The sequence below is a fragment of the Trichomycterus rosablanca genome, chromosome 3 (assembly GCF_030014385.1).
Source record: "Trichomycterus rosablanca isolate fTriRos1 chromosome 3, fTriRos1.hap1, whole genome shotgun sequence".
NCBI classification, from domain to species: domain Eukaryota; kingdom Metazoa; phylum Chordata; class Actinopteri; order Siluriformes; family Trichomycteridae; genus Trichomycterus; species Trichomycterus rosablanca.
This window is the reverse complement of record NC_085990.1, coordinates 10,032,075-10,048,654: the sequence shown is the minus strand read 5'-3', so window position 1 is coordinate 10,048,654 and position 16,580 is coordinate 10,032,075. Positions and strand designations below refer to the sequence as shown.

The 16,580-nt window shown below is 40.3% G+C and overlaps 1 protein-coding gene across 5 annotated transcripts in view; it reads left to right on the top strand.

The window, feature by feature from the left end:
• Positions 1 to 16,580, top strand: part of LOC134310892 (F-actin-uncapping protein LRRC16A-like) — a 58,628-nt gene that overhangs the window by 6,238 nt on the left and 35,810 nt on the right. For all 5 annotated transcript variants that reach the window (XM_062992624.1, XM_062992622.1, XM_062992621.1 and 2 more), the window contains exons 3-9: positions 12,652 to 12,702; positions 13,469 to 13,528; positions 14,384 to 14,505; positions 14,863 to 14,960; positions 15,609 to 15,679; positions 15,843 to 15,916; positions 16,178 to 16,253. In XM_062992624.1, the coding sequence (XP_062848694.1) occupies positions 12,652 to 12,702; positions 13,469 to 13,528; positions 14,384 to 14,505; positions 14,863 to 14,960; positions 15,609 to 15,679; positions 15,843 to 15,916; positions 16,178 to 16,253 (552 nt within the window). The remainder of the gene's footprint in view (positions 1 to 12,651; positions 12,703 to 13,468; positions 13,529 to 14,383; positions 14,506 to 14,862; positions 14,961 to 15,608; positions 15,680 to 15,842; positions 15,917 to 16,177; positions 16,254 to 16,580) is intronic.

The window sequence follows — 16,580 nt, the reverse complement described above, 5'->3', positions numbered from 1 at the left end:
ATCTGAAAACAAAAATATAACCAGACAGAAATAATTTGCAATCTTTTTGGACGAGAATAATGATCTTTCATGTTTTAACTAACTATTCTAAATTTAATGGCTGCAACATTTCATTCTTGTTTAATAATACTTCAGCTGCTCAACAGTCCAGGTTCTTCACTGTCAAATATTGTGCTACATAATACAGCACATTTTTTCAGTACGGCTCAGATCTGGACTGCAGGCAGACCAGTCTAGCACCTATACAACCGTGGAGTTTGCATGTTCTGCCCGTGTCTGCGTGGGTTTCCTCCGGGAGCTCCGGTTTCCTCCCACAGTCCAAAGACATGCAGGTGAGGTTAATTGGAGATACAAAATTGTCTGTGACTGTTTGACATTAAGCCTGTGAACTGATGAATCTTGTGTAATGAGTAACTACTGTTTCTGTCATGAATGTAACCTAAGTAAACATGACCTAAAATTTTATTAAATAAATTACTACCTGTAAAGGACTTTGTAACCTGTAATACATGAACTTAATTAGGAGGGGTGTCGACATAATTTTGGCCGTATAGTGTATATGGTTTAAATGTGTTACTGTAAGCAAATTTTGGCTTTCCATTTTTAAAGTTTTCATGATGGCAAGGCATTACACATTCAGGTGGCATTTCAGAGCTGCCTGGTCGTTGAAATATTTCCTCTTTATTGGTCAAACTATGCTACGTTTGCTGTCCAGTATTAAATGGGAAACATTTGGTAACGGGAAAAATATTTCCAATGCTGTTCTTTCTATTCACTCTTTTTTCCTGTATGTCAGTGTTTCTCCCAAATCATTCTTAAAATAAATGTCATTGTCTGACCAATGTTTACTCAACACACAACCTCCCATCACCCCAATCCTGAGGGAAGTTCTTCTGTTGTATTAATTGAACTTAACATGTGTGCCCGGCACAGCACAGTGACGCATGTTCATGTACAGTGTGTACACAGAGCACAATACTGACCTTTACTCAGAATACTGCAGGTCAGTTTACCTCTAGTTCTTGTGAGGGTTTGGTGTGCTTGTTAGAGAAATCTTGAAGTTAAATGGACCTGACACAGTGACTTTTTATTAAAAAGTACCCTTGTTTTTTAAAGAGCAAAATCCTTGGGTGCTGTTATTGCCACAATTTGAGACCTTCCTTCTTAAGTATCTTGTCTTTCTATTTGACTTAAGCTTGTGTAACTTGGAACACTATCAAATGTGCTTGTGGTAGGGCGCTTGGGTGGTGCAGCGGTGCTAAAATGCTAGCCCACCACGGTGGAGAGTTTGAGCTCTTGAGTTTAAATCTCAGATAGAAATCTCTGATGGTTCTGTTGGGGTTTCTCTTTGCTGTCTGGTCAAGTCACTGGTACCATGAACTCATAGGACATAGTGTGACTTTCTGTATGTGGTATGGCTCACAGTGAGATTCCTGTTCTAGCTGTTGAGAACTGGCCAGCAACTTCATTGATGGCTTTTATCAATCACACAGTGAACTATATAATGTGGGAAACCAAAGAACTGTGCAATATTTTATATAAGGTTTTTGGGGCTGGCAGGATGGAGGCACTGGTAGGTAGAGTGGGTACCAAGGTGCTGTGGACCTAGGTTCGATTTTAACATCTGATCACCGTTTTCCTTGTTTGATATGTTGACTTAGTGTGAGTGTGTTTATCTCCGGTTTGTCATGGCAAAGCATTTTAATAAAAAAAATCTCCAGAGCTAGTTCAGCAGTACAAACATATTTCTGACATTTTATCAGCTCTACATTCATTCTAAAATAAAAATGATCATGTGATCATATGTAGTTAATGAGATACTACCAAACACTAGATAAAAATGACTTAACATCCAACTCTTTCCTTCGCCCCTGGGCAAAGAACCACTTTGGCTTCTTTCTTGTAACATTGCATTAGGGAACGAAAGCCGAATCAGCAATTTTCAGGTACAGTATATGCCATACCTTCCGATGCCGTACCTTCCGATACTATGCCAACACTATTAGTTTCATGCCTGGTATTTTCCAGGCTGTTCCGGAGTAGCTGCTCTTGCCTGCAGGAAGACACCTGCCTCATGTTTCTGAGCCAGACAAGACTGCCAACATGACTTTGAGGAAATGATTGCTTGTTTTCTGCTTCCATTTGGAAGTGCCCCAGCCTGGGGGAGAAATCTGATTGTATACCAGGACTTCCTTCTGTGTGAACCTTTGACCGAGAAGCTACAAGCTGTCAAGACAACTAAGCTAAACCATGTAAAGAATGTTTGTAAATAATGATCGTTTCCAGATAAAATTGTTTTGCTGTATGTTTCGGTTCTAGTGGGTGGCAAGGTTTTGTAATTAGACCTAGTTGATGTTGATGTTGCAATACGTAAGATGTGAGAGACACCAAGGAAGGGATTTCCGAGTCCAGTGGTGAAGTTTAGCTAATCTAATTGTGCTGGTCTGTTACTTGTTTGAAGTTGGGCAGTGGGATGGAAATGTCATGGGCGAGGTCTGCGCCACTGATGAAAGACTGAGGATAGAGTTGGCTGATTGCTGTTAGTTTTTCTCATGGATTGTGGTGAACGATTTCTCCTCATCAGCAGAAATCCTTGGCAGCTCCTCCAGTTCCTACAAAGCTTGTGATATAGTTGGGTACACATGTCTTCCCTGTACTTCCTTGACTGAGCTTACATGAGCAGGAGCTAGTAACTGAGGCATTATAGGCTAAATGTGTTCTCTACAAACTCACAGAAGATTTGAGAATTTACTTCATTGTTGCAAGTCTGGTGAAACCTCAGTTCTTAACGTCTTTCATGTTAAACAATTAGGTTCACAACCATATTGTTTGAGAAAATGCCTCAGTCTTTGATCAGCCACACTTTGTTGGAACATGTACGACTAGGGTGGCCACATTCATAGCCACAAAAAGGAGGACATTACACCCCAAAAAGAAGGACATTACACCCAAAAGGAGGACCAGGAACAGGGGGGCATGATACTGCAACACACAGAATGAAACCATAACCCATATAACAGAGTTTTTGACCAATTTAAGCAAGAATTCTATAACAAATTACTGTTTTACCCACTAAATGTTGTGTCTACTTTTGATATTTAAGCCTGTTCCTCGCTGCCTCCAAAAGTTTAGTTTTTGGCATTTTCACAGCGTTCCTGAGCATGAGAGCTGACTAACTGACTCTATTAGAGGTGTGTACAGACCAGAGCGAGCGGGCGAAATTCAACCACCCAATCACAGACTAGCATTTAGAGGGCGGACCTTATGTGATTGGCCAGTGGTCGCACTATAAGCAGTCAAATGAGGCTGTTAAACCAATGAAATACAAAGCATTTGTTTTGATGTGTACCTGAGCCAATGACAGATAATATTGATCAAAAATGAAACCGGTTCACTTCAAAAGGAGGATATTTAAGTGTCCGTCCTAGCGTTGGAGGACTGGCAGCTGAAAAGCCGGACTGTCCGACCTAAAACCGGACGGCTGGCCACCCTATGTACGACACGGGACGTCTTCCAGGTCATGGCTGTGCAGCACAACTGCTGACCCTGCAACGGATTGGCACTCTGTCCAGGGTATTCGTATCCTGTGCCCAGTGTTTTTCTTTTCCTAGCTCCGACTCTGACCAGGATAAAGTGAGTAATAAAAGTGAAATGAGATGAAAATCACTGCTGTTATATAAAGGTAAAAATAGTATTACTGCACTCCTACTTAATGGTTTCCAGACCCAAATGTCAGACCCAAATGTCAGACCAAATAAGACATCTGAATGCCAGACACATTTACAGGACCAGGACAGCTGTTGTATTTTCATTCCCCAGCTGTGCAAGGCATCTAATTAGCACTTTGCTGTCAATTGTTTGTTTTCAGACTATTACAGACAGCTCTAGCGTACAGGAAACGCTCTGCCCATAAAACATGGCTGCATGGATGGCAGAAAACAAGCGTCCAGAATTTTTCTTCCTTGCTAACGTGGGCATCAGGTTGTAATCAAATGCCAAATGGACCCGAACCAACAATTCTTTTATTAAAATTTCTACTCATACTATTTTTTCCCTTAATTTCTAAACAAGGGAAATCTGTGTGCCAGTGCAGGGCTCACTGCTTAATAAAAGGCTGTATTTTTAGAAGAAGGAAAGGTGGGCACTTGTGTGCCTCTGCAATCTTTTCTTACAGTGGAATGTGAACGTAAAGGACTGAGTTCGTCTAGAGAGCAGCACAATGAAATCCACTCCCACTTTTGAAACATGTAATCAGAGTACTTTCCTAAAGAAGAGTCGGCTCAACACCTGAGGGGTGGTGTCACCTATTCAACAGTAGAAACATAATAATAATAATAATAATACATTTTATTTATATAGCGCTTTTCAAGATACTCAAAGACGCTTGAGAGATGGTTAAAACACAAACCCTGAGGAATTTCACCATGGTCACTTGAATGAACACGCCAATATCCGGGCTTTTATTTCAAACACATTTTATTTTATTTAGCCAGAGGCTACATTCACAAGAAGAGTTTTACTATCTGTTAAAGATCTAAGGATACTATTCTTTGATTATTTTAAAAATAATGCGCCAATGGACTGTACGATTACGTAACTATGTTAGAAAACATTCATACACGTCATTTTGTCATTTATCATGTTTACCAGAGTAGAACCCCTGATAAAATGCATAAATAAAGTCAGTAATTGAGATAAAAATTTATACTCGCTAGCAATTAGCTCTCAATTTAAAGATCTACACTGTATGGACAAAAGTATTGGGACACTCCTTAATGATTGAATTCAAATGTTTCAGCCACAACAATTGCTAACAGGTGTAATAAATCAATTATATACAGGAACTTAGATGCTTAACTGTTTAGGCAAGGTCCTCTCCTGTTCTAGTAAGACCCCAGTGCACACAGCAAGCTCTATAAAGACATGAAGAAAAGCTTGGTTTATAGAAACTCCTCACCTCAGGCCCACTGAACAGCTTTGTAATCAACTGGAACGTCAATTGACGCTTTTAGTGCCAAGTCATTCAAAAGCTTTTTGACTGACTGGGCACGAATTTCCACAGACATGCTTCAAAGTCTTGTAAGAAGCCTCCTCAGAAGAGTGTGGTTGTTTTACTTTTGGCCATATAGTGTATAAAATGACAGTGCCATGTGGGATGGTCTCATGCACAGACCATGTGTAAATCCATTCTCTGTATGTGTCGCTGACAGTTCAGTGGAAGTGTGCTCCAGTATCCCGGTGTGGTTATCAGCTGTCGTTGCTCCGCTTCACTGTGCAGCTCTGTAGATGAACCACGTTACACCAGCAGCTATAAATCAGACTGAAGAAAGAGGAATGCAGCGCTGATGGTGATTAGAGTGGTGCCTCGTGGTTGCTCCTCTACAGTCATGAGCAGCCGCAGTTTCGTACCGCAGTGTCATGTGCATTAATCAGCAGTTCTTTACTGCCTCAGGGGTTTTGATCAGGACCGGAGCATTTCTTTACAGATTTGTTGAAACATTGCCACTGTGTTCGAAGAGTAATGGGGAGGGGAATTTTTTTTTCTTATTCACCTGCTCATATTAATGCATTCGTATTTCAACAATAGGCAAAACACTTTTCGGATGAATTGGCAACAAATATAAAATTTATTGGGGTGAACATTAAATTATTTTTATTTGTTAATTATTTGGGTTTCTTTGTTACATGAACTTAATCAACAGTAATATTAGTGAATTTAGATCAAGTTTGCAATGCTGCCATTTCTTTATTTCAATTATATGACAGACAGAGAGCCTTGGACCCTTGGAATTGAGTGATCCTCTAGTGGAGGAGTTCTAGTACCTGGGAAGTGATGAAAAAAGAAAGCGTCAAATTAATAAACAGATTAGTTTTGCAGTCATTGTACCAGTCTGTGGTGGTGAAGCAGGAGCTTAGTCCTTGGACAAACCTCTCTGTTTAATAGTTAGTCTACATTCTACATTGGGACAGTGGTAGCCTAGTGGTAGAGCTTTGGACTATCAATCTGAAGATTGTGGGTTTGAATCCTGGCTCTGCCATGCAGCCACTTGAGCAAGGCCCTTAAACCTGTCCGGCCCTGTATATATTGTAAATAAAGGCAATCCTTCATTCTTCACTATTCCCAACCTATGCTCAAGAGCTTTGGGTAATGACTAAAAGAGTAAGGTCACAGATACAAGCGGCAGAACTGAGGTTCCTACGCAGGGTTTCTGGGCTTCAACTATAGGACAGGACCAAGAGTTTAGCAATCCATGGGTCTTGGACCGACAAGAGCTAGTAGAGATGGTTGGGCACCTTACAAGAATGTCCCCTGGTCAGCTCCCAATAGAGCTGTTCCAGACATGACTCTTTATACAGAGACCCCAGGACAGACCCATGACCTGCTTGGCTTGGCTTGGAAACATCTATGGAATGGGAATCTGAATCTGGTGATTGAGAAGTCTGGGTTGTCCATTTCAGCCTGTTGCTACTGTGACCCTCACTGGAGAGTGTGTATAGAAACTGAAGTTAACCAACAACTGTTTTCTGCTTCCTGTTTACCAAAAACTAAACACTACTCTGGTGTCCACACAATTTTGGCACAATTAATATAGACACTTTTTATATCTAGTTGCTTGGCTTTCTGACATCCTGCATTTTTCCATCTCGTCTGCAGTGTGTTGGAGGTTGCTCAAGGGTTCCTCAACTGTCTGCATTTCTGAGTGTTACATCATTGTTGTTTATCTCAGATAAAGAGCGAGGGGAGAAATTGCAGACGGGACTCGTGTAGCCTCTGCTTTACAGTCTATGGCTTTTATGATGAGTGTGAATTATTTATGTAGACGGCGAGGGGAAAACACTCAACCCACCTCTAACCCACTGGAATAAAAAAGAGCTCCAGCATTTCCAATGTATTTTATTTATAATTGCTGGAAAGCACCTTTAAAACCTAGATCAGTTCTATATTTATTTTTATACTATTTAATTTTCATAAAAAAAATCAACAAATCTTGCACACTTTACACATTCATTTGTGTGGTAAAAAAGGGACTGCTTTTTAGTCAAACTGAGTTTAAATTTTCTTAATGCTAAGGAAAAGTCATTCCTCTTTTGCTGTTATAATAGCCTCCTCTCTTCTGGGTTCTAGTTTAACCCTAATTGTCAGGGGCTGGTTTTGGAAGTTCTTTCTAGTATTTTTCTACATCAAAACTCTGGGAATCCAGGGTTCGAATCTGATCACCCCCTTTACTAGAACCCATTTACATTTACATTTGTGGCATTTAGCAGACGTTTTTATCCAACGGTACTTACAGTTATGACTGAATACAGTTTGAGCAATTTAATACAATTGGAGCAATTGAAAATTAAGAACCTTGCTCAGGGGCCAAACAGTGGCAACTTTGCAGTGGTGGGGCTTGAACTGGCAACCTTTTGATTCCTAGTCCAACATCTTAACCACTGTGCTACCACTACCCAAAAATATTTACATTTTGTTTACATTTGCGTCATTTAGCAGTCCAGTGGCATCTTGGTGGTGGTGGGGCTTGAGCCAGAAACTTTTTGATTACTTGTCCTGTATCCTAACCGCAGAGCTACCACTGCCCTCATGCTTTGCAGTTTACTGGTACATTTGTGGCCAACTGTAACATTCACCAGGATCTCTAACTGACAGGTTTATCACTTAAGAGTCCAATAGTGATGTGCTTTACACTACAATGTTGACTATTTTAATTTTGCATACAATTTAAGGCCTATTTGCAACTTCATGAAGGTTCCTTATGAATAGTTATTGTGCTAATGTTGCTTTCAGAGGTAGATTGTACACGGTTGCAGCACTTAATCAAGAGCTTGTCCTGTTCTGTAAGTTTGAATGGCCGTAATACAGACGAGCTGTTGTCATGAAGAGCAAATTTCTGGTATGACCGGCTCTTTAAAGCATTGGGGTCTTTTGGCTCAAATAAATGATCCAAATGGTCATAAGACCATTCTGGACAGATCCCAGCAAGCCTGTGAGTTGTTCTGGACTTTGCCAAAATGGCCAGGCTGAGCAGCATGACTTGACACATGCCTCAGTGGCTTCACCACACCACCACTGTGTGTGTTTAGTCACGGTTGGTGAACAAAATAGACCTCTGAGTCCTTCCTGAATTTTAATCCTCACTGTAGTGGCTTTATACAGTATAACACATATTGGAGCAGCTATATCAAATACTGCTTCATTAGATTTGAGGTTCAGACCCCTGCTAGGTTGTGCATGGGTGATGTTTGAGTCAAGAAATTAGCTTTCTGGCTATATACAACCTGAGCACTTTATTAGGTACACTTATCTAGTATGTACGTTCATTGATATTTTTAATGAGCTATAGAGACCATATAGATGAGCTGTGTGGGTAAACAGTTACTGACAGCAGTCCATCCGTTGCTTTGCACATTTTGCCATTCCTCTTTACCCTATTTATCAATCAGAAGGGACTTCATTCTCAGCCCTGCACTGACACTAACATGGTAGTGTGTGTTGTTCTGGTATTAGTGTAGCAGGTACAGCAGTGTTGGGCAATAAAAACAAACACATGAACTGTTCTTATAAAGAGGTCATAACCTGAGCTTGTGATTATCCATATGCATGTTTGGTTTTGACACAGATATGTCTAGGGTTCCATTTTCCTTGACTTGCATCTCTAGGAACATTATATAGACAAAAGTATTAGGACACCCCTTGTAATTTTACAATTTATCAGTGAATAACATCAGTGCTATTTTAATACCATTAAGTTCATGTATCTAATAACCCATCTTTTTATTAAAAATGCATTTCTAGCAGCTGAAAAATTCTGAACGATACATGCTGCCTCCACACTCATTCATTCACTACGTTGAAAGAGTGAGTGTTTGCACATGGAGCTTGTATGAATGATACGGTGATCCTCTGGAATCCACAGCTGTGTTTTTCTTCCCTTTTTGTCTCTTTTTGTCTGTTGTGCTTGTTTGAACACACGTGCACCCCGCTGGCCAACCGAGACCTCGTCCGGGTTTAACGCCACAGGCTGCCAAAAGCAAAAGTTCCGTATCTGAGATGGGGCTGTAACCATGACAACGCTGGTTTATGGGGAGTAGGTTAACGTTTGACAGTGAGGATAATCTGTCGCTGTGTGGAGGGTGCTTGGAAAATGGTACCAGGAGGGGTGGAAGGTGCTGGGGGGAAAATAGCTGACTCTTTTAAAGGCATTTAAAATAAATTCACCCACATGCTCACACTCTCAATCTGCTCACTTGTGTTCATAAGAGCAAAGCCACAGCCGTTATATGGTTTTTAATAAGTGCCCTGTGTGTGTTTTGGGTGCCCATTTTCTGCCCCCTTTACGGCTGCTGGCAGATTGAAATGCTGACAGAGGATTGGCTAAGGTTTTACAGCAGGGGGAAGTGCAGGCTGATATGCCTCCATGCATCAGTGGAGAAATATGTAGTGCATTTCACACATGTACTTTTACCCAGGGGTTGTGAACGCACCACAGGGATGAAAGTACAATTCACAGTTTATTACTGGAAGATAAAGCTGCTGCCTTAACTGTAGTATTGTAACTATTTTTTCATGATCCCAAGAAGGGCTCCGGTTCCACTGTGACCCAGATTAAACTAGTTGTCTTGGTTCATTGCCTTGTTTGGGGAGATCTTTGAGGACTTTGGATGGAGAAGTAATCCTCACTCATCTCTCATTATTTATCTTTCATTCTGACCCACTTCCCTGTTCTGCCTCTCATTCTTATGCTGTTGAAGATTACCTTGTGTCACTTCCCTTTTGGGAAATGACTAAGTCTTCCATGTGAATATGCTGCACCCTGTACTCTTTGACCGTGGCATGGTTGTTTGCACCAGACAGGCTGGTGTGTGTATGTCAGAAACTGCCAAATGCACACAAAAATAACATCAATTGAGCAGCAATTCTGCAAATGTAAACCTCATGTAGATAAGCATATTTGGGATGTAGCGGAACCTAGCTTAGTGGTGTAATGGTCTAATTACGCTCCTATGAAGTGCTTTAGCTCTTAGACACAACTGGCACAATTGAGGGGGTGTTTAATAAGCACAAGCTCCTCACAGCAGAATGCAATCTGAACTGCAGAGTTATACGTGTGTGCATGTGTGCTGCACTCTTCTGCCAGTGCGGGTGTGGTGCAAGTGGCAGAGGAATTGCGGTAGGTAATAAGGAATTGGAATTGACTAAACTGGAAGAAAGGAACTGGACATTAACATTGCTAATGTACAGCTGACAAATATGCAGCTATTGTGTGATACAAGCAGGTCAAAATCTAGGGGTTTGGCCCACTATGTTAATAATGATGCTGATGGGCCGCTCAGGTGGCGCAGCGGTAAAACACATGCTAGCACACCGGAGCTGCCTGCACAGGGCGGGGAAGGAGTGCGTCCATCAGGGTGTGTCTCTCCGTGCACAGGGCTGATACACATTAGCACTCGCCTAGTGCAGGTGAAAAAATGCATACAGCTGCTGCCCACGTGTCGGAGGGGGTGTGAGTTAGCTTTGTTCTCCTCAATCAGAGCAGGGATCTGCATTAGTGGAGAGGAACCATGATGCAATCGGGCAATTGGACGCGCTAAAAGTTGGGAGTAAAAGGGGAGAAAATGCATAAACAAAATACAAAAAAAGTGCTGATGACCTGGCTGAAGTATATGTGTGTGTGTCTCAAAAAGTATTGCCCCCTACATATTACCTCTCCAGAATGTCACAAGGATATTCAGAGTTGCTGTTACAAGTTCATTCCATTTGCCTCGCGTTGTGGTTTGCTAGTGTCCTACAGTAAAGGACTCCGTGGTATAGGCAGCTTCTGTTGCAAATCATTAAATTTAATTATTGCTTTGCATCGTTGTAAATTATGCCATCCGAGGCCAGTTTTATCTATAAATATCCTTCTACCCACACTACCCTACCCTTCTGCCTCATTTTAATTCTGTCACTTCAAAAAGAATCTCTCCATGATTTATTCATCCAACGTCCACTGGCGTTTAAATCTCTGCCGTTCTCTGTCTTTGATGGGGTGAGCTCACACACTCACGGTTTCCTCAGGCTTTCTGACTGGAGCTAAATCGGTAACGCTTGGATTTGGGTGGGCGACCTCATTTCAGTGCAGCTGATCCCTCTTTGACCGAGCCATTTAGTAACAAAATTGGATGGAAGTAAAGTCCTTTTCTATAACAAATCACATGAATGTCCAATTAGATTCTTTTCAGCTGAATGTGAAAGGCACAGTGCTACCAAAATCATGGTGCATTTTGGGAACATAACTGTTTTCATTCATCAGTTATAAAATATTAAAATTTCTCTCATTATATGAGTAAATATTGCTAACAGGTGTAATAAATCAATTATATAGAGAAAATGGTATGCTTCCAACTCTGCAGTAACAGTTTAGGGAAGGCCCTTTCCTTTTCCAGCATGACTGTGCCCCTGTCTACAAAGCAAGAAAATCTTGGTTTAAAGAAACTCCAGTGATCTGCACAGATCCCTGACCTCGACAAGCATCAGTGCCCAGCCATACAAATGTTCTTTTCACTTAATGAGCACTGGCAGCATGGTGCCTAAGTGGGTAGCACTGTCGCCTCACAGCAAGAAGGTCCTGGGTTCAATTTCCAGGTGGGGCGGTCCTTTCTGTGTGGAGTTTGCATGTTCTGCCCGTGTCCGTGTGGGTTTCCTCCAGGTGCTCCGGTTTCCTTCCACAATCCAAAGACGTGCAAGTGAGGTGAATTGGAGATACTAAATTGTCCAAGACTGTGTTTGATATAACCTTGTAAACTGATGATTCTTGTGTAACGAGTAACTATCGTTCCTGTCATAAATGTAACCAAAGTTTAAAACATGACGTTAAAATCCTAATAAACAAACAAAACTTGATGAGCACAAATTCCCACAGATTTTAAAGTATTGTGAGAAGCCTTTTCAAAAGAATGGGTGAAAAGATCACACAGAGGTCACTCTATTTTAATACCATTTGTTTTTAAATTGGGATGTCCAACCAAGCTCATGGCTGAAATACATTTGGTCATATTGTGTATGTAAAGCTTGCTTGAATGTGGATTCACCCCCCTTTAATTCATAGCAGACCTGTTTTTTGGTACTTCTTCCAACCCTGGCAAGAGACCTCTGAGAGAACTTGAAATGGGGCATGTTAGTTATATTGAATTATTGTTACAAAATTGGATTTCGATGTTCCCTGTTAGTCTATGTAATCCTTGTACTTCACTGTAAATGTGAAACATTTATCTGATTCTGAAAACCCAGTACAGTATACTGTATACACGTGTCCAATGTTTTGTTTCTCCACCCGAAACCACTGCACCCACACTGCAGGTCCTCTATCCAAAATAAACCATTCATTTTTTATCCACATGCCCTGATTCAGAGGGTTTATTCTGGGCGGGGAGGCTAATACCAAAATTCATGTAGTCGTCATGACAGAAACTAAATTTAATACAACCTGTAAAATGAGTGTGAGGCTGAAAGCTTCAGTAAAAAATTTACAATATATAACCAAAAATCTCAACTATTTTGACTGATCAGTGCCAACAGACTAGATTTTAAAAGTATAAATTGTAACAATTGTAATAATTTACTGTTTATATAGAAGTGTGGGATCTGATTTTCATATTTGTTCTTTACAGGCATTGGCATCACATCGTGGGTACCTCCTTACTGCACGCATTCCTGCTAAGGTAAACACACACACACACACACACACACACACAGCCTTGTTCTGTATTTTTTACACTCACATTTATCATTATAAAAGAAGACTTATTGCTTTTATTTAGACACTGGGGAGGTGGGGACATGACTAAATGCTAAACTAGATACTAAATAATGAGAGCTGTAATAAAAACTTACCTTTTATGATTAAAAATTTTGCCTATATCAGGCTGAATTGTACAGTAGTACACATGAAGATCTGGAGATCATGGGTGTGAGATCCTGTGGGGTGAATTAAGATGATCAGATGAATATGAATTTGTAGCTGAAAGCTCATCAATCACAGGGAGTGAGTCTGATTCATGGCTTTTCATCATTTTTTCTTCGCTCCATCGTTAGGCCAAATTTTCCTCTAGCTAATTGTAACAAGAAAAGAAATGAAGCTCATCATTGAGCCATTTTTAATCTGTCAGTGATTTCTTATTATAGCTGATCCGTACTTCATGAGTCCTTTTTTTTCTTTCGGCTGCTCCCGAATTCAGACGTCATCACAGCAGATCTCATCCACGTATTTGATCTGGGAGTTTTTACACCGAATGCCTTTTATTTTTATCTGGGCTTTTATTTTTATCTGCCCATTAGTATTTATTTACTGTGAATTAATAATATTTTAATTATAATATGTCTTTAAATTGTTTTATTGTTGTTTTATCTTAAACAAAAGAAAGAGGATTCTCAGTGGCCAGTGATGCAGAGTTTTTTTTTTGGTGGTTTGCTATGTGTGTGTTTTAGGTGGAGCAGACCTTCAGTTATCTGGAGATTCAGGGCATCACCTGTAATAAAGCCACACAGGTAATGAATCACACTGATATCACAATCTGATTCTGCGTTATTCATTTACAGCTGCTGAATTGAACCCAGACCTGTTTACCATTTCCAAACTCTACAAGACCATTGATTCATTGTCTTGCCCCTTAGTAGGACCCGACTGATATTTGTGGTGATATATGTGATATCGTATTATGTCTCCTGATGTTGGGATTCAACTCAGAATCCTTACATCATTCAGACATGAATATAGAAAAGTAAAATGGTCTTTGATTGCAGAGTTCAGTCATATCTGACACCTACAATGTTTACAGTGCACTCGCATTACATCAAAGTGTGATGATATCCTTTGAATCATGGTGCTTCACAATCAAGTTTTAAGTTGCCTTTCAAACCTATGTACCCAGCGTGGAAGCCAGGGTCGGGGTCGGTCCTGTTGTTTTCTGAAATCACTGCCACAAACAAACACAATAAAACAACATTAAATATACCATGAAACACAACATCAAATATCCAAAACATTGCTGGATCAGATGCCTTTGGAGCAGAAAGCACTCTTTTTTTTTTTTGAAGGCTGTGTCTCAAATCACATGCAATATCCTGTACAGTGTGATGAAAACATTAGCCTCAGTATTGGTTAAAATCTAATGTTTGGTGTATAGGATGGTATTTGGAACACAGCAGCTCTGCTCTGCTTCATGTGCAGCCTGTTACAGAGACTCTCACATGGTTATATTATTATGTGAATGTGATGCATCGAATCCATTTCATTTGTTGACTCTCTTTACTCAATCTCAAGTTTTAGCAGATGCTAAACCACCACCCTGTGTAATTTTTGGATAACCTGTTTGATTCCGTTTCTTTCATTTTCATTTTTAGTTTGTGCTGGAATATGAGCGAGGTCAGATTTCACTTAAACTACCATCTACTGATGAGGTGAACGAGGTTGTGGCTCATATAGGAGGCTGCGTGCAGAGGATCTGTCCTGGTTTATCTCCAGTGTGAGTACATATATAAAACAATGATTTAGATTTGAACATGTAGTGTATGTACACTATTTAGCCTAAAGTATTTGGACACCTGACCACGAGCTCATTTCAAAACCAAAAGGTATAAACACAGAGTGTACGGTGTCCCAGTACTTTTTATATAGTATTTTTATGAAGACAAACTTGCTAGATTGACATGATTATGTGCAGACATGATTATGTGCAGTTGAAATGCAATGCAAAGATTTTAAACCATTAATATAAGGACTAAACATAAAACATTTAGAACTACTGATTTGGTGAATCAGTATCTGACTGGATAAATAAAATGATGAATTAGAACTCTGCTTTATTCTTTTTCTTTCTCAGGAAGGTGATGAAGAAGTTATCAATGGAACCTGCAGAAAGGATCCACACAGTGCAGACACTGTGGGAGAACCAGAGTTCAGCAGACCCTGGACCCTGTGGTACGTATGCACACTATTAGATTCCTGTTGGATCCTGAACCAATAGAGGACTGTCTGTAGAGCAGTTTGAACTGTGAGTGCCACTTTGCAGCAGAGTACAGAGGACCTGGGATTGAATCATGCCCCCAGTCGGGGTCTGTTAGATATGTTTAGACAGGATTTAGACGTGAATTGATATGCAGTGTAGCATAAAGCTTACAGGCATCAGTGGCTGTGTCCCAATCCACATTGTTCTGAACTAAATATATAGCAAATTAGTACATCAGAATTAGTGTGAGTATTGACTTATACTATTTAATACATTATGTTGTGGACTAAGATGCATGTATACCAGTGATGTAAAGCAAACAACCAAAAACACACCAGCAATGAACTTCTGGTCATGTTACATTTACAGCATTTAGAGTAATCCAGTAATACAGTTGTGACATAGCACATTGCAGTCAATTGAGGGTTAATGGCCTTGCTCAGGAGCCCAACAGTGGCAACTTTGTGGTGTTGTGGTTTGAACCTGTGAACTTCTGATTACTAGTCCAGTACCTGAACCACTGAACACTTTTCGAACACTAATTATTGTCTGCTGTCATTATTTTTGTAGTTGTAAGTATTTGGCACACAACACTGATTTATGGGTCTTTGTTTCTCCAGGTGGATTTTCTCAGCAGTACAGATGTGTGTGTGACTGGCTTGGTTTGCCATACAAGGAAGAAGTCCAGTGGGTCAGTACATCAAAACTCTTTATATAAATGTACAATTAACTTAAATAACCATTTGCAAAATTGTACTTGATGTACATACTGTACACAACACAAGCTTTATTTATTTATTAGGATAACGTTATCACCAGATTCATTCATTTACTCTTTACTCTCTGTGTATCAGGATGTGGATACGATCTATCTGACACAAGACACACGAGAGCTGAACCTGCAGGACTTCAGTCACCTTGAGAACAGGTATCTGCATCTCACCCACTTTCTAAGGTTTTCAGTTAGAGAACTTTGTTATAGTAACTATATTTACGAGCCCCGTCAGGATTCTGCCATCACTGTTTCACTTGAACGCAGCACTTGAACGCTTCTGTACAGCATGTGACATTTTATTTTTGGATGAAGAATGTGTTCAAGTTAATTAGTTACAGAAAAAGAACAAAACAATTCACAGAAGTTGTTATTATTTGTATTTATTTGTATAATTAAGTCTGTTTGTTTTGACAGGGATTTGGTAGCAATAATCGCAGTCCTTGAATTCAACCAGTGGTTCACCAAGCTCACCACCAAGGATTTTAAACTGGTAAGTGTCTCTTTGTTTTCTATTTTTTGGAGGATTAAATAGGAATTAATTTAGTGGTCAGGTTTGAGGAAAGGAAGGTTGGATGGGGTATCACCGTTTTGCAGCTGCAGCTGGTGACAGAGGAATACTTGGAGAATACAGTGTTCCTGCTTGACCAGCATAGATATCATACATGAGGTTGAGGTTCACAATACCTGATCAGCATAAAAACCAAACTGTTATGACCAGACGACTGGGCTAAAGTATCCTCAAAACAGCAAGGGGCGTCACAGGCAGCCATGGTGAGTACCCACAGGCAGTGGTCTGAGGAGGAACAAGCCACAAACA